The sequence below is a fragment of the Gossypium arboreum genome, chromosome 12 (genome assembly GCF_025698485.1).
Source record: "Gossypium arboreum isolate Shixiya-1 chromosome 12, ASM2569848v2, whole genome shotgun sequence".
NCBI lineage: Eukaryota > Viridiplantae > Streptophyta > Magnoliopsida > Malvales > Malvaceae > Gossypium > Gossypium arboreum.
The window spans coordinates 89,474,624-89,498,357 of record NC_069081.1 but is presented as its reverse complement, the minus strand read 5'-3'; the positions used below and the strand labels follow the sequence as shown (position 1 = coordinate 89,498,357).

The 23,734-nt window shown below is 37.8% G+C and overlaps 1 protein-coding gene, 1 non-coding gene and 1 pseudogene across 2 annotated transcripts; all 3 read left to right on the top strand.

The window, feature by feature from the left end:
• The first annotated feature begins 7,141 nt into the window (after window positions 1-7,141).
• TRNAL-CAA (transfer RNA leucine (anticodon CAA)) lies at window positions 7,142-7,225 on the top strand. Its single transcript has one exon. It is a non-coding gene; the product is annotated as a tRNA-Leu (tRNA).
• Window positions 7,226-10,031: 2,806 nt separating this feature from the next.
• Window positions 10,032-11,181, top strand: LOC128285447 (uncharacterized). Its single transcript, XM_053022938.1, has 2 exons — window positions 10,032-10,897; window positions 10,983-11,181. The coding sequence occupies exons 1-2, from the start codon at window positions 10,032-10,034 to the stop codon at window positions 11,179-11,181; spliced, it is 1,065 nt and encodes a 354-aa protein (XP_052878898.1).
• Window positions 11,182-20,174: 8,993 nt separating this feature from the next.
• Window positions 20,175-23,489, top strand: LOC128285338 (uncharacterized; annotated as a pseudogene).
• Window positions 23,490-23,734: the final 245 nt, after the last annotated feature.

Below are 23,734 nucleotides of genomic sequence, written 5' to 3'. Positions count from 1 at the left end.
GCATTAACACGTAGCCCAAACCCACGTGTGATGCGTCCTTCGTACACAAGATAAAATCATTCCAGACTCATTTGAATTAACACAAGTGCTTGATCGAACTTTCTTCAACTTCTCAAAAGCTTCCCTCTGTTTCTTAGTCCATACAAACGGTACTCCTTTCCTTATGAGTTTTGTCAGAGGTGCTGCCATCACAGAAAAACCTTCCACAAATCTTCTGTAGTATCCTGCCAATCCTAGGAAACTCCGTATTTCCGACACTGACCTAGGCGGCTTCCATTCCAAAATCGCTTCAATTTTCCGAGGGTCCACTTTAATCCCCTCAGCAGAGATCACATGTTCTAAGAAAGTTACCTCCCTCAACCAAAATTCATACTTGCTGAACTTCGCAAAGAGTTCATTCTCCCTTAATACTTACAGCACTATACGGAGATACTCATCATGTTTCGTTTCAGTTTTAGAATATACTAGGATATCGTCAATAAAGACGACTACGAACTGATCCAAAAATGGTTGGAACACACGATTCATCAGATCCATAAACGCTGCAGGAGCGTTCGTTAGTCCAAATGGCATAACCAGAAACTCGTAATGACCATACCGAGTCCTGAATGTCGTCTTTTGGATATCTACCTCCTTGACCCTTAACTGATGATATCCAGATCGAAGGTCGATCTTGGAAAATACAGAAGCTCCTCTAAGCTGGTCGAATAGATCGTCAATCCTTGGCAGTGGATACTTATTCTTAATCGTCAGTTTGTTCAACTGGTGATAATCAATGCACATCCGCATCGTACCATCCTTCTTTTTCACGAATAGCACCGGTGCTCCCCATGAAGACACGCTTGGCCTAATGAAGTCCCTATCCAACAACTCTTGAATTTGAGCCTTTAACTCCACTAACTCCTTCGGTGCCATCCTATATGGTGCGATGGACACGGGCGCCGTTCCAGGCAACAAGTCTATTCCAAACTCAACTTCTCGATTCAGAGGCAATCCTAGAAGCTCGTCTGGAAAAACATCTTGGAACTCCTTTACGGTCTTAACCTTATCCACTGTCAGTCCCTCCTCTTCTGACTGACTTACAAATGCCAAATAGGCCTCACAACCTTTCCGAATCCACTTTTCGGCTCTTAAAGCCGACACCACATTGGACAAATAATCCCTTCGCTCACCTATCACTATAACCTCCTCATCCTTTGTGGTCCTTAACACCATTCGTTTAGCAGCACAGTCCAGACTCGCTTTATGCTTAACAAGCCAGTCCATTCCCAAAATGAGATCAAACTCTCCGAACGGTAACTCCATCAGATCTCCAGGGAAAATCTTACCTTGAGTTTCTAAGGGCACATCTCTATACAGTTTATCTACCCTAACCGAGTGACCCAAAGGACTTAGTACAGATACCCCACTCACAATCTCCTCAGAGCAGTCCAAGTCGTCCATAATCCGTTCTGTGGCCTCCAACCAATATTCCGCCACATTCGGGGCTATACCAGAGACGCCCTTAAATATCTCCGTTCCATTAGTCCCAAAGTCATTCAGAAATAGATCCCTAAATTTTGTTGCCCGAACTTGCTCCGACAACCCTTTCCAGAACACGAAGCATTGCTTGTGACAGGGCATCATCCTCGGCACCGCGGTCATGAGACTCTACCTCTTTTGCCCGGCATATGTCTCGAAGACGAAGATCTCGCTCGAGCACTTCCTCGGCTCCGTCCACGGCCTCTTGTACTCATATCGTATTATCTTGATTACGAATTTTTATGCATCAATTAATATTCCAATGTTTATTACAGATGTTTTATGAATCGACAAGAGTTCGAGTTTGTTTTCGCAGAATCGAAGTCTAGCTACGATTTGATCTCTTATCGATTTTCCTATGGTTTCGATGTCGGTCTATCTAGAGTATCCTAGCAGGATTTCAGTACAGACAGATAAGTTAGAAAAATATTCAGAAGAGTTCAGAGTAATACTTACAGACTTGAGGTGGAGATTCGGAATGCCACCTTCTAAAGATCTAAATTTTGAAAATCGAGTTTTTCGCATTCTTTATAAAATTTTCGTTTTTGAAAATCATTGTTTTTGTAAACCCATTCCACAGCCGAGTTGTTGCAACCTAGGCTCTGATACCACTAAATGTAGCACCCCAAACCCGGCCCAGAAGTTATGGCTGGATCCGGCATGCCACATCAAAAACGTAAAAAAAAAATTCTATTCTAAGTCCAGATAATCGTACTTGATGTTCAAAAGATTAATTCATTAAGGGTTAAAGTGAATGGAAGCTGTGCACCAGGTAGGAAACCTGAAAAGAGGTGGTGAGTCCATCGGACTGCTTAAGTACCAAACTCTCTTCGGATCCAATCCTAGACATGCATACCGCCATTGCCACACCTTAACGTCATGGATATTTCTAGGAAACCAATTTTGATTAAGTCATTTTTAGGAAAAGTGATTAATTTTGGAAAATACTTTCATTGCGGAAGCTTTGCTTGTTGTCGTATTATTTTGAAATCAATTGTTGTTTTTGAAAACGCGCCCTAAATCTATCCAATTTCAACAGTTAAAATAAGTAATGCCTATCTTAGTAACACATATTAAAACCATCAAAAATAATTAAGCGGCCTTATTACATTTAAAAGCCCAAAACCTCAAACGTAATTAAAAGGATGTCCAGTTCACGAAGAAAATCAAACTTTCGAGCGGGTGGCCACTCGAATTCCCTCACGACTCCAAGCCCACTATGGTTGGGGATTACTGCGTGGATGAAAATAAAAGGGGTGAGTTTAGGAAACTCATGTGTAAATTAACCCAACCATAGCCTATATCAGCTCAAACCACGAAATAGAATAAGTTGGCCTTAGCCGAGCAATTCGAATAAAGCCCATAGGCCCATAATGAGCGAGCAGATATTACATGTTTACGCGAAACCCAACCATATCCAACCGTATACACCCCGTACCAACCTTACACGTGTGGGAGACAACTCGACCCACCCAACCGCTACACACCACGTAATTTGCAGCATGGCTGCTGAGCGAATAATGTGACAGAGTCACCGAGATCTGATAATCGTGGTAGAGCCACGAGCAGATATATGTGGCGAGCCACCGGATCGAGATATTTGTGGCGAGCCACCGGATCGAATATTTGTGGCATAGCCACCGTAACGCTTCCTCCATAATATAACCCATGTCCCCATGCAACAGATATATAATCATGGCATACATCATACAGAATCAGATCGTCATGCTTTTCAGTCAAAATTAACCCTAGGGGTATAACGGTAATTTTACACCTAGGGGTATAATAGTAATTTTCCATACATAGGGGTATTATAGTAATTTAGCTACTTTTAGCATTTTCATGCATATCCTAACTATTTACGTACTATCAAAACACTTACCGTGCATACTTACCGAATTGAGCTCGTTGGCCCATGAACCCGATCTTTGGCCCATTAAGCCCAAATTATCAAAATGTACGAAATCGCGCGTACTGCAGTTTATTACTTTAGATTACCAAATATACAAACCCAACTATCTTACGAGCATTCACTTTTCATAAATTCCCAAAATACCGACTTTTCGGCATTTCAGCTTTTCGGCTTTTGCCAATCTAGTCTATGAGAGGGTGTCAGTTACACACCTGTTTGCGATGATATGCTGACGAGATCCACACACGAACCGCCTACAATTGGATTACTAACACGTTAATCTAACTATTCAAATACAAACTACGTATTAACCCCTTACAATATTCGGCCAACCACACCTACAGATCATAGTAAGCTTATAAGAAATCAATAAGCAACTCATTAACAAATTTTTGTCAATGTTTACCACATAACCATAATTTCACTGCAAGCTGTCTTCCTGAGCAACAGTCACTAAATTATTTATAACTGGAGTTATGAAACTCCAAATCAAGTTCCGTTAATTTTCCCTGAAAATAGACTCATATATCTTCTATCCACAAAATTTTCAGAATTTTTGGTTTATCCAATCAATACCAGAATTTTCTCAAAGTTTCCCATGTTTCTCTGTTTGACTAATCTGACCACTCTTCATTACGAATCAAATTTCTCATTTTACAGAATTTAAAATATGTTCTTGTTTATTTCATTAGAAACTAGACTCAATAAGCTTTAATTACATAATTTATTCAGCTTCTAATTCTTCTCCCACAATTTATGGTGATTTTCCAAAGTCACGTTACTGCTGCTGTCCCAAGCAGATTTATTACCAAATCACTCTTTCACACATACCTTGCATGCATGTTATTTAAACATGTATATCACCAATCAATCATCAAATATCTATGATTTTACTTAAGAATAATCTTCATTTCATCATTTTAAAGCACAACATGTTAGCTGATTTTTCCCTTTAACATCTAAGGCACATGCATGCTCATTTGTTTGGCTCAACTTCACCTATCTTCCATTTTTCATCATAAGAACATGAAACAACAACCATTTCCTTCATTTTAATTCATGACTAAATGCTCACAACACAACTAAAAATCAAAATATACTTCAAGAGTTAAGGTAGAATCAAGAAGAACTCATGAACCTCAAAATAGAAGCAAGGTACCAAGAACTTACCTTCAATTTTCCTCCTCCTAATGACCAAATACTCAAGAGCTTTCTCCTCTCCTTTCTCTTCTCTAACTTTCAGCTATGATGAACAAAGATGGACAAAACTTTGTTCTTTTCAACCCTTTTTCTTTTAATAAAACTTCATATTTCATCCATTTAATTCTTTAATACAAAAGACATGAAATTCTTATCATGAAACATTTACCTAACCCATTATCATGGAACATTTACCTAACCTATTATCATGGAACATTTACCTAACCTATTATCAATTTGTATCAATTTGTACCATAAATTATGGATATCAAGTGCACATTTTGTCTACAACAACATGATGGCTGGCCACTTCATGTAAAATGGGAGGTTTGTCATGCAAATCCTCCTATTTTGCACTCCTATTTATTTGGCCACTTCAATTTAGCCTATAGCATTTTCAAACATTTTCACATAGGTCCTATTTCATAATTTCACCCCCTTTTTCTTATGGAACAAAAATTAACTAAAATTGCCGGGTTTTATCTTAAGCTTGGGCTTTCTAGAGGCCCACTAACATAATTAAACCTATGCCAACATTCACAGGATTCCCGAAAATTGGGGCGTTACACAGGTGGGCTGGCATGGACCTCGGCCCCCCTAAAATGTAAAATTATTATTTTGGCCCTTAAACTTTTTTTAAAATTTTAAATTAGTAAAGGTAAAATTACACTTTGGCCCCTCTAAAATTATAAAAATTCAATTTAATCCTTTACAAATTATAAAGATATAAACTATAAAAAATTAAAATTTCATCATGCCACCTAAAAAAATTTTCTGGCTTCGCCCCTGCTGGAGCATGTACGAGTAAGAAATATTTAAGAATTAAAAGCTTAAATAATTTCTTTAACAATAATTACAATATGTTTTAGTCAAATTGAAAACTTTAAAAATAATTTAAAACATTTAGAAATTGATATGGAGTTGACCAGGAGTGATCGAAACTGAAAATAGACCCCGAAAGATTAAAACGACTTAAATTTGTGTAGGGTTGCTACAAGGGCACAATGTTGCGACGAGGGACTTATGACTTCACGGCTTGACTGATTGAGTTAATATGGTCGTGAAGATGGGAAAGCAAAGTCCTAAAGTTGGGCTCCATAGTTGCGGTGTTGCAACTTTATAGTCGCGACGTCACTCACTTAATGTCCCCAAAACACTTCAAAAATACTTGAAACATCATTAAATATCATCAAATCATATCTCATGGTTTCAGAACATTTAAAAACATTTCTAAATCATATTTAAACAAAAGTCCAAGTCATAAACATGTTCAAACCAATTTTTTAATTCAAAAACTTGTCTTAACCTTTCAAGGAGGTTACAAACAACACTTGATTTTACAAATCCAAACACTTATAATAATCTAAGTCTCTATGTATATGCCAATAATCTATATAAATATCATTTAATAATTAAAGAATAACCTTAAAAACTTGATGGGTGATGTAATACTCCCGAACAAAGCTTCAAGCTTATCGTACAAGGTCCTTTACCTACACGTTTTAAACAACTAACGCGTGAGCTTTAAAAGCTACATAATCCCTTTTTTTTCCACAGTCATTAACAAAATGAGCTTAAATGAATAACGATTTTAAAGTTCACGGGGCCATTGTGGACCTACTCGTAAAGTTTAGGGGCCAAAAATTACATTATCCTTTTTACATACAAAGAAAGATTAATTTGATTTTAAGTTTTGTCACTTGTTTAGAGAATTTTTTCTCTAAGTATTGTGAATAAATTTTATAATAATTAATATTTTTTTATAATTTAAAATATATAGTTGAATAATCATAATTTATACTATTAGACATGACATAGGGAATTACAATGTAATTACACTTTGTTAACCAAACGCATCTAAGTATTTAAAATTCATCATAATTATATGAAGGTGCAACAATTACTACCATAGTAATTATATTTTCCTCAAATTACTTTATGCCATCTATTATACCCTAGCAAAGCAAGACAGGTGGCAAGCTGACAAACAACCCTCTGACTACCCCTATTGCGCACCCCTCGTTAGGACCACCCAAGCATAACTATCTTCATACGACCCTAAGGACAAGAATATCAGAGTAGAACCACATAGTACATTCTATGACGATAGCTCACTTCTAATGGCATTGCCACCTATCTGGACCGCAAAAACATGCAAGATATTGTACTATTAACTATGTGGCACTACAAGGCAAGCAGTGACTCATTATATAAGCCTAGGTGCATGAGGGACCACGAATCAATTCCTTCCCTTTAGCATCGACATACCAACCTTAGAGCATCACTATTTCCTCTATTCTCTTTCTCCTTCTCTTTTCATTGACTCTTCACCTAACATAAGTGAGTTGGCACTCCTCTCCTCCCCATTGATAACCAGTATCAACAGTCTATAAATACAAACTTAGTTTCTTCACGAGGAATTGTTAGCTTCCACATTCAAATTAACATACATAGCTGTTAGATAAAAGATAAGGAATAAAATATAATATGAAAGACCTTAAATAAGTAGTTAGGATGACTGAGTGGTCTAAGGCGCCAGACTCAAGTTCTGGTCCTCGTGAGAGGGCGTGGGTTCAAATCCCACTTCTGACATTTTGTTTTCTAATTTTTCCTTCTAATGGGTCGGGGCTTCATTGGGTTCTTTTTCTTTTCTTCTCACCTTTCCTTCTAATAACGGGCCTTACCATTGGGTATTAAGAAATTGAATAAATAAAAATTTTAAGTTAAATTATACAATGGGCCATGTTGTAGGCCAATTTTAACCCATTTACACCAAAACCCAATTTAACCTTACCTAACCCACCAAAATTAAACCCAAAACCCAAAATCTTAACTACCCAAAGCCCAATTTACATCAAAACCCCAATGGCCCAAACCCTAAGCCCAAATCAAAATAAAAAACCCTAGCCCACAACCTAAATTTTTCTCAACTAAATCCTAGCCTTTGCTACCTCCAACTCCACTAGCCACACTTGCTCCACCACTAACTCCACTAACCACACTTGCTCCACCACCAACTCCACTAGCCACACTTGCTCCACTACCTACTCTACTAGCCACACTTGCTCCACCACCTACTCCATTAGCCACACTTGCTCCACCACCACTTGTACCTACAAATGAAGACATAAACAATAAAAAATATTTGGTAAATGGCTATATAAGCCTTCTCATATTTTGTATTTAAGAGAGGAAGAAGTTTTGGGGGAGAAAGTTATTGTAAAGGATTTTTGAGAGGTTTTTTGAGAGTAATCAAGGAGAAGAGTTATTGTAAAGGCTAGTTTTTGGAGAGGCTAGTTTTTTTTTTGGAGATTAATCAAATATCAAAGCAAAAGAGATTTCTTGGTCTATTCTCGTTTTAAGTTCTTTGTTTGCTTATTGTTTTCCTTTCGGTTTTATTTTGTTTCTTTTATCTGAAAGTAAAAATAAAAGGAGGAAGCTTTCCATTTTTATGAAAACATTTTTTTAGGTCCATTTGCAGTGTATGGTGGTACCGAGCGATAGCCGTGGTGGTGCAGTGGTGAGACGGTGGCGGCCTTGTGGTGGAAATCACCCACTCTCTCCTCTTTTTTTGTTATTATTATATTTCTTAATATTATATTATATATATATTCTTTTAATATATTAGGTATATTCTAAATTCTATATTACGTATATATATTATACTATTTTATGTATATATCTTTAATACTATATTATATATATATATATATATATATATTTTCTACATGTTATTGTATGTATATATTTTAATTATATTATGTATGTATTTTTACACTATATTATGTACATATTTTTTATATCTATTTTATACATATGTATATATTATATATATCTTAACATTACTAGTTATATTTTCACTATTTTATGTATATACTTCAAACACTATATATAGTATATTTCTAACACTATTACTATTTATAAATATATATATATATATATTCTAAGTACATACTCTTAATATCTTTATTATGTATATATTCGTTGTTTTATTTCACATTGGATACTATTATTACGTTTAATATATCGCATGCATTGTTATTGTTTTAATATTATTGTCATATTTATTATTTGTTTCAATGTATTTCCAACTCATTTATTTTTGTCTCCGCCTATTTTATATCATTCTATTGTTCATTACTTTAAAGGTTTTTATTCATGTTTTTACTAATTTCAATAAATAAGGCAATGTTTCGCATTTTGGAACATTGAAGAATTGTGCCCTAACTTACGGGGTTTCGATTCTCTTGTTGGTTCTAAATAGCTAAATATCCTTTTGAGTTTTGAAATGCACTGATTTCCAATTTAAATTAAAAGACGACCTTGTGCTCGGGAATTCATGGTATTGTGTCTTAACTTACGGGATGTGATACTTAGATATCTCGAGATAAGGAAATCTTTAAACAAATCTATTTAAGCTAATTCAAGAATTTTAAAATCAGTATTAATAGAAAAGATCGTATTTTAAGTCCCTTCTCGATTTTTAATTTTCGACATTAAGACACTAACTAATCAATTCGGTACCAATTTTTTGGGCGTGTCGAGGGTGCTAATCCTTCCTCGCACATAACTGACTCCCGAACTCATTCTCTCAAGTTTCGTAGACCAAAGGCCCTGTTTTAGTAAACTAAAATTGATTTATTAAAACAAAGGTGATCCAATCACACCTGATAAAAGATTGGTGGCGACTCCCTTTTTAATTTTCACTTTCAAACAAAGTCGATCCCGTTTTCAAAAGAATGGTTTCGACGACTTGGCGACTCATTGGGGACCTCGAGTCGAGCTTTAAATTGATTATTTTTGTCTTTTGTCAAAAATCAAAATCGATTTTAAATTCTTGCATTGCATGTTGTGCATTATTTTCGCGACTCTCTTCATAATATGCTTGCTTTAAGTGGTTTAATTCTTTGAGGTATCTTTGCATATCGCATCGCATTATTGGTCGGTTTCACCTCTTAAGTGGAAGTGAAAACTACTCTTTCGTGAGGTCTTCACCTCCAGTATAGGATAGTGGATCGCTTTGGGATACATTCGCACTACTGCGTCTTTGTGAGGTTTTCACCTCAGATAGCCGTAGGGAAATGTATTCCCTAAATCGAACTCGATCTGTATGAACCTATAATGGGTGAGGATCGAGGAATCACGTTGGTTCAGTACCTTTACTTTAGAACCAAACTACATGTAATGAGCCCTAGGAGTTTACCCTAGGTAGAACCACACCAAACCCTGATTAGGTGTTTATTTACTCACTATTTGCCTTGAATTCTATTCTTTGTATATAATACTAACTTGTTGTATTTTGATCATTTTCGCATGACATTTCATCATAAAAGGGTGTTGATTTACGTTCGGTTACTAATTAGAAGAGTTTAGCATGGAAAAAGGATTTCTTGATAGAATGGAGGATAATGCGGCCGTCCGAGTGTGGTCTGAGAGAACGCAACAGGAGAAAGGAGATAGTTTGACCAAGGGATATGAATCGGAATTGTGGGATTTCACTCGCATCAGTGTGGCTCAGAATGACCTGCAAGAGTTAAGGGATATATGGAATAGTTGGAATGGCGAATTCAAACAACTCTTTTACTATAACTACGGTGACCTACCCTATTTGCTCGATGTAAAGGTGGACAAGTACTTGTTCCGGGCCCTCATGCAATTTTGGAACCCCGCTTACAGTTGCTTCATTTTCGGAGGAGTTGATTTAGTACCTACGGTGGAGGAATACATGACGTTACTTAATTGCCCGAAGATTCAGGCCGATAGGGCCTATTCAAGACCTGTTAATGTCCCTTCCTTTTTGAAGAAATTGATTAATATCACGAGGATGAGCGAGCAATGGGTTGCGGCCCACATCAAGCAAAAAGGGGATAGTAAATGTATTCCTTGGAGGAATTTGAGGGATTTTATTCTTGTGCACCCGGATTCGAAGAAAAGGGTTGATGTTTTTGCCTTAAGTCTCTACGGTTTGATCGTCTTTCCTAAAGCACTTGGACACTTAGATAAAGCCATCTCAGATTTATTCGATCGACTTGATAAAGGTACCACACCCGTCCCGGCAATCCTAGCAGAAACTTTTCGATCCTTGAATACATGCAGGAGAGCGGGCGAGGGAAGATTTATTGGTTGCGCACAGCTTCTTTTGGCTTGGTTCCACAGTCATTTTTGGAAGGTGGAGAAGGTCTCCTATCGGGTATTCTTTAAGGATTATTCCCCATTAAGAGAATTAGTGGCCACATTGAGGCGGGATGACATCTCCGAAGAGAGGTGGATAACTATTCTCCAAAATTTAAAGGACCGAAGAAGTTGAATGGAGGGCTCCGTGGTTGATTCCTGACGAGATCTTATATAGGTGCGGTGATTTTGACTGGGTCCCTCTGGCTGGAATATGGGGAGCCATTGGATACGCTCCACTGATGATGTTAAGGCAGTATCGATCAAGGCAGTTTATACCGGTGACACAAGGGTTGGCACAATGTGAGTTCCCCTATAAAGACAACAATTATAAAAAGAGGGTGCGCGAGATATTAGATGCATGGAACCAAACTTGAAGAATGAAAGGATTCACTGTAGGCCCGATGACGACCCCCGAGTATGAATGGTGGTGGGGTAGGAGAGTCAACGACAACATCCCTAGGCAGAATCAAGGGAACACACAAACGATAGAGGAGCATTTACGGGTCATCCCATCCAAGTTAGAGATCATTAAGCAAGATTTTGAGAAAAGAAACTCAGAGTTGGGGAAGAAGATAGAGCAGCTAGAAGAAGATAAAATGAAGTTAAGGTTAGGCGTCGATATCCACAAGCTAGAGGCCAAGAAGTTAAGGAAAGGAAAGAACAAGGCCGAGGAAGATTTAGATAGTCTGAAAACCGATTACAAGAAGCTTCGTATAACAATAAAAACTATCGGATTAGGTAAAACGTCGGAGCAATGGCGTCAAGAGATTAAAGAGGAAAAGACTAGAGCGACCATTGGGAGAAAAGATTTCAAGATGCCCGAGTACGAGAGGACACTCTGAAGAAGAGTTTGTTAGAAACCCAAAATGAAAAGGAGAAGTTACGAGCTCAGGTGGCTGAATTGGAAAGATTACTTCAGCAACATCGTAGCCATAATTCGATAATTAAGCTAAAGGCTAGTCTGAGTAGGATCGAAGAATTGAAAGGGAAAATAAAAGAACTCGAGACCGCACTGCGAGATAGCAAAATTCGAGTGGAACTTCTTGAGATAAACAACGACCATTACAGAGAACAGCTTCACCACTCTCAAAACCAGATTAGAGATAGAGACTATGTCATTAGCGAAGCTATAGCTCAGGTTTGGGAGATACCTGATCACTTGCAAACCTTGGCAGTTCAGGCTGTATTGACCTTAAAGTACGAGTCGGAATCAGACCGAGGCCAAAGCTTAGCTTGGCTTCTTAGGAAAGTTAAGACTTTGGGCATTAGGGCGAAGTCGTATATGTAATCATCCGTTCTATGTAAAGAAATTTTTCTTCTAGTGAAGTTCTTCTAATGAAATTGAATTGGAATCAACGCCTCTTTTTGCATCCATTCATCCATTCATTGCATATACATATCCCATAATCATTCGCTAAGGTTAGAATCATATAATTCGCAGTTGCAACACTTCAAATCTGGAACCACGCCATTCGTATAAAACGCGTCAACAAGCTAGAGCAATGGAGGCTGAGTTCAATGAAAGAATCGAAAGGATGGAAAGAGTCTAGAAGGAATTACAAGAACAACTGGCTAAGTCACAGCAAGAAACGAGGGATTTGATAGTAAGATCTCGAGAGGAATCACTTGAACAAAAGGATCAAATGGCTAGAATGATGGAGATGATATCAGTTTTGGTCAAAGGGAAAGGACCCATGCAGAACCCCGACAGTATGAAACCTCAATCAAGAATTAATCATGACCAGGATCCACTCTATCCCCCAGGATTCACTCCACCACATGCCCACGTAGCACAAAGAGGGTATACTCAAGGGGAATCCACAGGCTTGGAACAATGACCTATGCCATTTGCTCATCTAGGGCAATGAACATTTATGTCAAATCCTAGAGCAACCCCTGCCAATCCTGTAGTTCCAGATTTAGATGATCCAGTCGAAATAGCCAAGTTAAAAATAGATGATCACGAGGCTCAAGAGAAGTATAGGAATTTGGAAGAAAGACTCAAGGCAATAGAAGGCACTGAAGTCTTCTCGGTACTAGGTGCTAAAGAACTCAGTTTGGTACCTGACCTAATCCGCCTCCAAGTTCAAGGTGCACGATTTGAAAATGCGATGGGACAAGATGTCCAAAAGCACATCTTGTCATGTTTTGCCAAAAAATAATCGGTTACGTGAACGAAGATAAGCTACTTGTTGTAACACTCCTAACCCGTATCCGTTGCCGGAATAAGGTTATGAGGTATTACTTGACTGAACAAAACTTCTATAAGGTCAAAGATACTTACCAGACATAAATTATCAACAATGCAAACATGTCTCATTGATTTTCCATAAGAGCTCTTATAAATTTCCAAAATGACTCACTATCAAAACATAACCGAATATCTAATAACAAATTAACTACTGTCAAGTTATAACTAAAACATTTCATCACATTAGTTCAATTATAAGGCTTCTCTAAACAAAATGAGCAAGCCATATTCGCATGGCTATAATGTATACAAAGTCGAAATATCATTCTACCTATAGTCTATCCTATACATGCCTTGAACCATGATGATATACAATCTTCTCAACTCACATAATGACTCGATAGTGTGATGATATCTCCGGCCCTTCCAACTCGAGCTAAAGTATAAACCTATAAGAAATGGAAAAGAGAACACGGAGTAAGCTTCAATGCTTAGTAAGTTTTAAGCAATGCAAACAATTAATTTACTTATAGATCGATTATTTCAAATTTTTAAGAAATCATTCCTAGATAATTGCCATTTTGGCCAAGTATCCATGAGCATAATGCATATTTAGCAAATTCACCTTACTTGAATTTGAATTCAATTAAAACCAAATATTAAAATCACAAATAAGATCATAAGAACTCAAAAAGCATCTCATTAACAAGTTTTAACCATGTTTGCAACAAAATCACAAATTCACTACAAGCTGTCTTCCTGAGCAATAGTCACTAAATTATTTATAACTAGATATAAGAAACTCCAAATCAAGTGCCGTTAATTTTCCCTGAAAATAGACTCATATATCTTCCATCCATCAAATTTTCAGAATTTTTTGTTTGACTAATCAATACCAGATTTTTATTGAAGTTTCCCCTATTTCACTATTTGACTATTCTGACCACTCTTCACTACGAATCAATTTTCTCATTATAAAGAATTCAAAATATGTTATCATTTATTTCATTTGAAATTATACTCATTAAGGAGTCTAAGAATATAAATTTTATCTTATAACCATTTTTTTACCATTTATAATGATTTTTTGAAAACAGAACAGGGGACCTCGAAGTCATTTTGACTCTATTCCACGCCACTTCAAATATCTCATTATTGGAAATTCTTTTGCTTACACGGTTTCTTTTATAAGAAACTAGACTCATTAAGATTTCGTGACATAATTTATTCAGCCTCTAACTCAACTCCCACAATTTATGGTGATTTTCTAAAATCACATTACTGTTGTTGTCCCAAGCAGATTTATTACCCATTCTTTGCATTCATATTATTTAACATGTATATCACCAAATCAATCTCATATAACCTTTCACCATAACCGAATACACACATACACATATGAGATTTTCACATATACTTCTCATTTCGCATTCATGATTCAATTCCGATCAATCTAACATATAAAAGTATATAATACATACCTGACCAACTTAATGTATTGAACATATTCAATGGTAGTTTACTACGAACATTCGAAATCAAAATCTTACTCCAATCATCGACATTAAGTCTACTAGGTTTAAAACCCAATTCCAATCACCACCACAAAGCATGCGGGACTTTAAGCTCGGATATAATACCAGCACAAAGCCTGCGGGACTTTAGCCCGGATATAATACCAGCACAAAGCCTGCGGGACTTTAGCCCGGATATAACACCAGCACGAATGCCTTCGGGGCTTAACCCGGATATAACACCAGCACGAATGCCTTCAGGACTTAGCTCGGATATAACACCAGCACGAATGCCTTCGGGACTTAGCCCGGATATAACACCAGTACGAATGCCTTCAGGACTTAGCCCGGGTATAATTCTCCATTATCATGCACACATATATATATATATATATATATCATAACACATTATCATTTCATTTACATTACTTGAACACAAGCACAACATGCTTATCAACCATTCCACTTTCGGCTCAATAGCCACATACAAAGAACACGATTTCGTTTCGCTATCCAACATGATTTCTATAACCATTCGGCTACAAGTCATATGCACAAATTATTTATCCCACTACGTAATTCAAGTAGAACGAATAGGTCACAATTTATTTATTATGCTTATATACCATGATTTTATCAAATCATAGGCTAAGTTTCATTACTCAAAGACTTACCTCGGATATTTTGAACAGTTGTGGATAGGCTACTCGATTGCTTTCTCCTTTCCCCTATCTGATTTAGTTCCTCTTTGCTCTTGAGCTTTAAATTTAAACAAATGAATTTGTTTAATTACTTACTCAACTTTAATTCTATCTACTAGATTGCTTTCTCCTTTCCCCTATCTGATTTAGTTCCTCTTTGCTCTTGAGTTTTAAATTTAAACAAATGAATTTGTTTAATTACTTACTCAACTTTAATTCTATAATAGTCACATTTGACAATCAAATAATTTCAATGCATATTATGTTTTATAAAATATGCCATGACTCGATTTCATGCTTATTATATCAATAGCTAATTCGCATACACAAACAAAGATTCACATAACTTACCATGCTACCTTATACATGAATTCAACCATATATACTAATATCAACTTATTAAACATTTATCACATTTCCACTTGCTATTTATCAATAATGCCACACACACACAAATACATTACATACTCATATGCATGCAACCCATTTTTGATTAATATATATCCCATTCAGCCCTAACTACTCAATTTAACCTTCATATTCAAATTTATAGGTAATGCCGAATGCCCAAACTTAATCAATCTCAAAATTTAGCTTTCATCACTTTAATTAACTACTACTTATTCTTCCAAAACCTCAAATACAAGGTATTTAACACCTATACACTTATACCGAATTAGCAAGTACATATGATCCTTGGTCGAATGTCATTAAACACAAGTTATCAAAATCTTATTATTTAACATCTTATATATTATTAGATAAATGGATTAATTATACATATATACTACCAAAGCCGAACATAAAAATTTTACCTATGCATAACATTACTCATATTCCAATACTCATATTATTCAAAATCATACTCTAAAAAAAATCATGTACAATGCCGAACACTTAGATTATCAAACATTTAATTTATTCATTTCAAAACACCCCAAACGGCATTTGTTCAAGACATTAAGCAAATCCATGTTCGGCTATTACACATATGAGTATTAGCAATTTTTATTTTTAACAAGATCAACTTCTTTCATCAACAATTCTTCATCAAAACTTAAAGGCAATAATCAAATTCCTTCCTTATCTACCATAACCAAATGCTTAATTCATCACTCAAAATTCAAAGTTTTGGCATGGGCTAACTAAGAAACATGATAATTAGCTTAAAACAAGCTACAATTTCAAAATTTTAACATAATTTACTAACCTTCCTTATGTTTCAAATGGACGAATGTCTTGCTCCTCTTTTTCTTTCTTTAAGTTCGGCTAAGAAGAACAAAGATGAGACTTTGTTTTCTTCACCATTAATTCTATTATTATTATGGTTTTATTCATCTATATTATAAAATATAAAGCCACTTAACTAATAAATAATACATATATTTTATATAAACCATTATCATGGCCGGCCACTACTAAAAAAAATGGATTTTTGACATGCAAGTCCATCCTCTTTATTACATGCATTAATAGACCACTTTAAAATTAACCTCTCACATTTCACAATTGTCTCACATAAGTCCTATTTAATAAATTTCACATACAAATGACAAAATTAAAGTATGAAACTTTTCACACATTATCTCATATAATAGACATGAAATTTAACATTTAATTATTTTCATGACTCGGTTTTGTGGTCCTGAAACCACTTCCCGACTAGGGTCAAATTAGGGCTATTACATACTTATACATTATTTTCAAGACAGTCTAGTAGGATCGGCTCTTCGGTGGTATAACCAGCTCAGTAAGGAAAGGATCCGATCTTGGAAAGACTTGGCGTCGGCATTCTGTGAGCAGTACAAGCATGTATCAGATATGGTGCCTGATCGGATGACTTTACAAATGATGGAGAAAAAGCCGTCAGAAACTTTTAGACAGTATGCACAGAGATGGAGGGACGTCTCAGCCCAAGTGGAACCCTCACTAACGAAAACGAAGATAACCGTCCTTTTTATCAACACCTTAAAGACGTCATTTTATGACAAACTAGTGGGAAGCGTCACGAAGGACTTCGCAGATATTGTAATATCCGGTGAGCTTATAAAGAACGCCGTCAAGAGCAGTAGAATGGAAGGTCAAGAAAATTCAAGAAGGGTAGCACCCATGAAGAAGAAAGAACCAGAAGCCCACATGGTGGGAATGGGAAGTCGTTATGCCCCTAATCCATATCCAAACCAACCCCGACCTCGAAGTTATCCACCTCCAAATTTCTGTTATCCCCCTTAAACCCCTTACTACCAAGCACCACATCCTTCCTACCCCGTATACGCCACGAACAACCAAAGACCCATCACCACATTCCGACAAAACACGATACCCGCCAAAGCCATTGAAACGAACCAAGACCGGCAAGGTCTAATTAGAGAGGCGCAATTTACTCCTATCCACGTGTCGTATGGGGAATTGTACCCAAAACTTCTGGAGAAACAGCTGATTTCTCCCCATTACATGGCACCTCTTAAACCTCCATACCCAAAGTGGTACGATCCAAACGCTAGTTGTGCATACCACGCGGGGAACCAGGGGCATTCCACGGAGAATTGCCTAGCCTTTAAGAGAAGAGTTCAAGGACTCATTGACGCGGGTATCCTACGGTTCGATAGTGCCAGTAACGCAACTAGGAACCCGTTCCCTAACCATGCTGAAGGGAATGTGAGCACAGTGGGGAAAGAGGACGAATGGAAAGTCAGAAGATGTGTTTCAGAAATAAGGACGCCTCTGCAGAAAATCTGGAAGGTACTGGTTAAGAAAGGATTACTTTGTCACCCCGATAGAATTCTCGAAGAAGAAGGTCAAAGTTTTTGCAATTTCCATGGAATTGTAGGACACGACATTCAATTGTGTAAGGAATTTAAAAGGTTACTTCAAGACCGGATGGATAATAAGGAGATTAAGGTCCTTAACAAGAGGGAAGAGACCAATGAAAGAGAAGTATGCACATCTGACAACCAGTCATCAGGTCTTCCTTATAGCGCGGATCGACCGTTAGTAATTTATTACGATACGACGAAAGAGCCGGTGAAACCAAAAATGATAATCGAAGTACCGTCTCCTTTCCCGTACAAGGACGACAAAGTCGTACCATGGAAATATGACATCAATATCGTCACACCGAAAGATGAAAAACTCAAAGCCATAACTGGAGATGTTGGAGAGGTAGGTTGTTTTACCCGAAGTAGAAGATGTTATTCGAAAGAGGTCGAACCAGTGAAGAAGAACAGTGACTAGAAGCAAAAAGGGAAAGCAGTGATGCATGAGGCTGAAGTCGAGCAAGAAATTCCACCCGTGCAAGACACTAAAAAGCCTGTGGATGAGGAGGAAGCACAGGAGTTCTTGAAATTTATCAAATACAGTGAATACAATGTGGTGGAACAATTGAATAAGTAACTAGTACGAATCTCGGTTTTATCTCTGCTGCTAAATTCAGAGCCACACCGGAACGCTTTGCTGAAGGTGTTGAATCAAGCTTACGTGGCAAACAATATATCCGTGGAGAAGCTGGACAAATGGGTGAACAACTTGAATGCGGATAATTTTATTTCTTTTAGTGATGACGAAATACCACCCAATGGTAGAGGCTCCGTAAAAGTACTACATGTTACGACTCGTTGCAAGGGCTACATAATACCGAATGTGCTTATCGATAATGGCTCGGCACTCAATGTCATGCCTTTGGCCACACTTTCTAGAATTTTGATAGATCTGTCCTATTTAAGGCCCTGTTATTCCACAGTAAGGGCATTCGATGGGACAAGGCGTGAAGTTATGGGAAAGATTGATATCCCTTTAGAAGTGGGCCCTTACATTTACAATGTCGAGTTCCAAGTCATGGACATCACACCCTCATATAACTGCCTTCTGGGAAGGCCCTGGATCCATTCTGCTGGAGCAGTCCCATCCTCGCTTCATCAAAAAGTAAAGTTCATCATAGATGGTTGTTTGGTCACTGTCGAGAGAGAAGAAGACATTATCGCATCTATCTCTGCTGATGCGCCATATCTTGAAGTAAGCAAAGACACAGTGGAATGTTCCTTCCGATCCCTTGAGTTTGTCAATGCCACTTTTGTCGCTGAGGGAAATAGAATTTCAGTGCCAAAACTGTCGAGAAATACCAGAATGGGTGTCAAGCTGACTATAGGAAGAGGAGCTCGAGCGAGAAGAGGTTTAGGGAGATATCTGCAAGGAATAGTCGAGGCTCTAAAGCGATACACCACAAGGCTCGTCACGGTCTAGGGTTCCAAACCGGACATGCGTCAAAGAAGAAAGCAGTGGAAGAAAGATCAGGAAAGAAAGATCGGGAGAACATTAGGCCGAGAACCAGAATGGGAGCCCATGGAATTCCCTCATTTGTCAAGAACATTTACGTCTGCGGGAATGATATGCCTAGGGCAGTATAGTGCACAAAGCACAATGTTAATTATCGAAGAGGGTTTTCAGAATATCAGTATAAATGTCATTGACAAAGGACTTGACGCGAGTAAAGACGTCTCAAAGATACGCCCTTGTCCCCCGGGTTTCATGTTGAACAATTGGACTACCGAGGATCTTCTTGTAGTTTATAAGTCTTCAGAGTAATGCTCAAACGTTAACATTCTGTTATGTCCTTAGATATAATAGGATTCTTTTGTAAGAGCTTGCATTCGCTCTTTATCATTTAAATGAATATTAATGAAGATGCATTTTGTCACGATTTTTAGCATTATCACTAATTCCATAATCATTTCATAGCCTATCTTTACATTTGCCTCATGCCAGACCATAACATTCAGTTTGTTGGTTTCAATACTTGGATGCCCCTCTATAGTTTCCTTTTTCATTCAACTTTCAGGTGCTCAGATATCAATTGCATGAACAAACCCGTTACGAGGCCTGAAATCGATTTTGAGAAGGCTGTTTGTTTAGGAGAATTCGAAGTCGAAGAAAATGCTGAAGACTATGTCTCGTCTCCTGACTTGCTAAGAATGGTGGAACAAGAGGATAAACAGATTTTGCCTCATCAAGAATTTGTTGAAACAATAAACTTGGGAGCTAAAGAAAGGAAGCAAGAAGTGAAAATTGGGACCTCTATTTCAGGGGGCACCAGGTATAATTTGATTGCTTTGCTCCGTGAGTACAAAGATGTATTCGCATGGTTATATCAGGATATGCCAGGATTGGATGAAGATGTAGTGGTCCATAAGCTCCCATTGAAGCCAGAATGCAAACCCATTCAACAAAAGCTAAGACGGATGAGACCTGAGATGTTATTGAAAATAATAGAGGAAGTCAAGAAGCAATTTGATGCTGGCTTCCTGCAAACCTCCAAATATCCAGAGTGGGTGGCCAACATAGTTCCGATACCAAAGAAAGACAGTAAAGTATGAATGTGCATCGATTATCGTGACCTAAATCGAGCAAGTCCCAAAGATAATTTTCCCTTACCATACATTGATACGTTGGTGGATAACACAGCAAAACATTCATTGTTTTCTTTCATGGATGGATTCTCGGGGTATAATCAGATCAAGATGGCTCCTGAGGATATGGAGAAAACTACCTTCGTAACAATGTGGGGAACATTCTGCTACAAGGTGATGCCATTTGGGTTAAAGAATGCTGGGGCAACATATCAGAGGGCTATGGTGACGTTATTCCATGACATGATGCATAAAGAAATAGAGGTCTATGTCGACGATATGATTGCTAAATCCCGAGGGGAAGAAGAGTATGTAGTAAACCTGAAGAAGTTGTTCGACAGACTGAGAAAGTTCCAGCTAAAGCTCAATCCGGCCAAATGTACGTTTGGGGCTACCTCAGGAAAATTGCTTAGCTTCATTGTCAGCAAGAGAGGCATTGAAGTTGATCCAGATAAAATAAAAGCCATTCAAGAGTTACCACCTCCGCGCACACAAAAGGAAGTCAGAGGATTTTTAGGGAGATTAAACTACATCACCCGATTTATCGCCCAACTTACCAACCAATGCGACCCAATCTTTCGACTTATTCGAAAACATAATCCCGGAGAATGGAACGAGGAGTGCCAAGTGGCTTTTAACAAGATAAAATAGTATTTGTCTAGTCCTCCAGTGCTAGTACCACCAATGCCGGGAAGACCATTGATATTGTATTTGATTGTGTTCGAGAATTCAATGGGTTGCATACTGGGGCAACATGATGAGTCCGGAAAGAAAGAAAAGGCGATCTACTACCTCAGCAAAAAGTTCACTGAATATGAGGCAAAGTATTCATCCATAGAAAAATATTGTTGCACTCTGGTTTGGGTAGCTCGGAGACTCAGGCAATATATGCTGTATCATACGACATGGCTAATTTCAAAGTTGGACCCAATAAAGTACATGATGGAATCACCTGCACTCTCAGGAAGAATGGCACGATGGCAGTTCTTACTATCAGAATATGATATCGTCTATGTGAGCCAAAAGTCGATAAAAGGGAGCACAATAGCTGACTTCTTAGCAACTCGAACAACGGAGGAATATGAGCCATTGAGATTTGATTTCCCAGATGAAGACTTGATGTGCATTACAGAAAAAGAATGTGAGTCATCAAAAGAAGAGTCATGGAAGATGAGCTTTGATGGTGCATCGAATGCATTGGGGCATGGGATTGGAGTAATCTTAGTATCACCAGAAGGAAACCATTACCCACTCACTGCCAGGCTGAACTTTTTCTGTACCAATAACATAGCAGAATATGAGGCTTGTATCATGGGACTTTGTGCAGCAATTGGACGAAACATCAAAACTTTAGAGGTATACGGAGACTCAGCCTTGGTGATATACCAAATCCGTGGAGATTGGGAAGTGAGAGATTCAAAACTGGTCAAATACAGTGATCTAGTGGTATAGCTGATTAAAGAATTTGAAGAAATAACATTTAATTACCTCCCACGAGAAGAAAACCAATTGGCTGATGCCCTAGCCACTTTGGCTTCAATGTTCAAAGCAAACAGAGAAACAGAAATAATGCCTCTTCAAATGAGCATATATGAAGTCCCTGCACATTGTTTTAGCATTGAAAAAGATCCAGATGGATGGCCATGGTTCCATGATATCTTAGAATATGTCAAGAACCAAAAGTATCCTGAACAAGCAAATGAGAATGACAAACGAACAATCAGAAGAATGGCAGCGTGGATTTGTTTTGATGGGAACATCCTGTACAAAAGAGGAAAAGATCAAGTGCTCTTGAGATGCGTAGATGCTGCTGAAGCCAGAAAAATACTTGAAGATGTCCACGAGGGAATTTGTGGGACACATGCCAATGGTTTCACTATGGCCAGGAAGATTATGAGACTCGGTTACTACTGGCTGACGATGGAAAGTGACTGCATTAGTTTTGCAAGAAAATGCCACAAATGTCAAATTTATGGCGATAAGATTCATGTAGCCCCTTCTCCCCTTCATGTCATGACTTCTCCGTGACCCTTTTCTATGTGGGGCATGGATGTTATAGGGCCAATTTCCCCAAAAGCTTCTAATGGACACCAGTTCATTTTTGTGGTTATTGATTACTTCACAAAATGGATAGAAGCTGCTTCGTTTGCCAATGTGACAAAGACTGCAGTTTGCAAATTTTTGAAAAAGGAAATCATTTGTCGATATGGTTTGCCTAAGAGAATCATTTCAGATAACGCCTTGAATCTAAACAACAAAATGATGAAGGAAGTAAAGCATCATAACTCGTCACCCTATCGCCCGAAAATGAACGGAGCTGTTGAAGCAGCCAACAAGAATATTAAGAAGATTATTGGGAAAATGACTGAGACATATAAAGATTGGCACGAGAAGCTACCATTTGCTTTGTATGCATATCGCACATCTGTACAGACATCTACGGGGGCAACTCCTTTCTCTCTGGTCTATGGAATAGAAGCTGTGCTACCTATCGAAGTTGAGATCCCCTCTTTACGAGTCTTAATGGATTCGAAACTAGAGGAGGCAGAATGGGTTCGAGCTCGATATGACCAGTTAAACCTCATCGAAGAAAAGCGTTTAAAGGCAATTTGTCACGGACAGATGTACTAGAAGAGAATGATCGCGGCCCATGATAAGAAAATACGGCCAAGAGAATTCCACGAAGGAGAACTCATGCTGAGAAAGATTATTCCAATACAGAAGGACTTACGAGGAAAATGGGTACCAAATTGGGAAGGACCATATGTCGTAAAGAAGGCATTCTCGGGCGGAGCTTTGATTCTCACTGAGATGGATAGGAAGGAGTTACCGAATCCAGTGAATTTAGATGCTGTGAAGAAATATTATGCTTAAAAAAGGAAAATCAAGATGAAAACCCAAAAAAGGGCATCTTAAAAAAAAGAAAAAAGAAAAGAAAAAAGAAAAAGAGAGAGGGATCAAAGTGAAAACCCGAAAAGGGCGTCTTGATTAACACAAAAGATTAGGATCAAAAAACCCTAAAGGGCGTTCTAATGAAGCAAGCACTGGCTTAAAAAGCAATGCATTTTGAACGGTGGGTCAAACAGAGAGACTACAGTATTTGAAGCATTTCTGAAAAC

What these genes read in the sequence shown, in the direction of transcription:
- LOC128285447 (XM_053022938.1), top strand. Translation starts at nt 10,032, where the DNA reads ATGGAGGATAATGCGGCCGTCCGAGTGTGGTCTGAGAGAACGCAACAG. An exon ending in GATGACATCTCCGAAGAGAG is followed by an intron (nt 10,898 to 10,982) that starts GTGGATAACTAT and finishes GATCTTATATAG; the next exon opens with GTGCGGTGATTTTGACTGGG.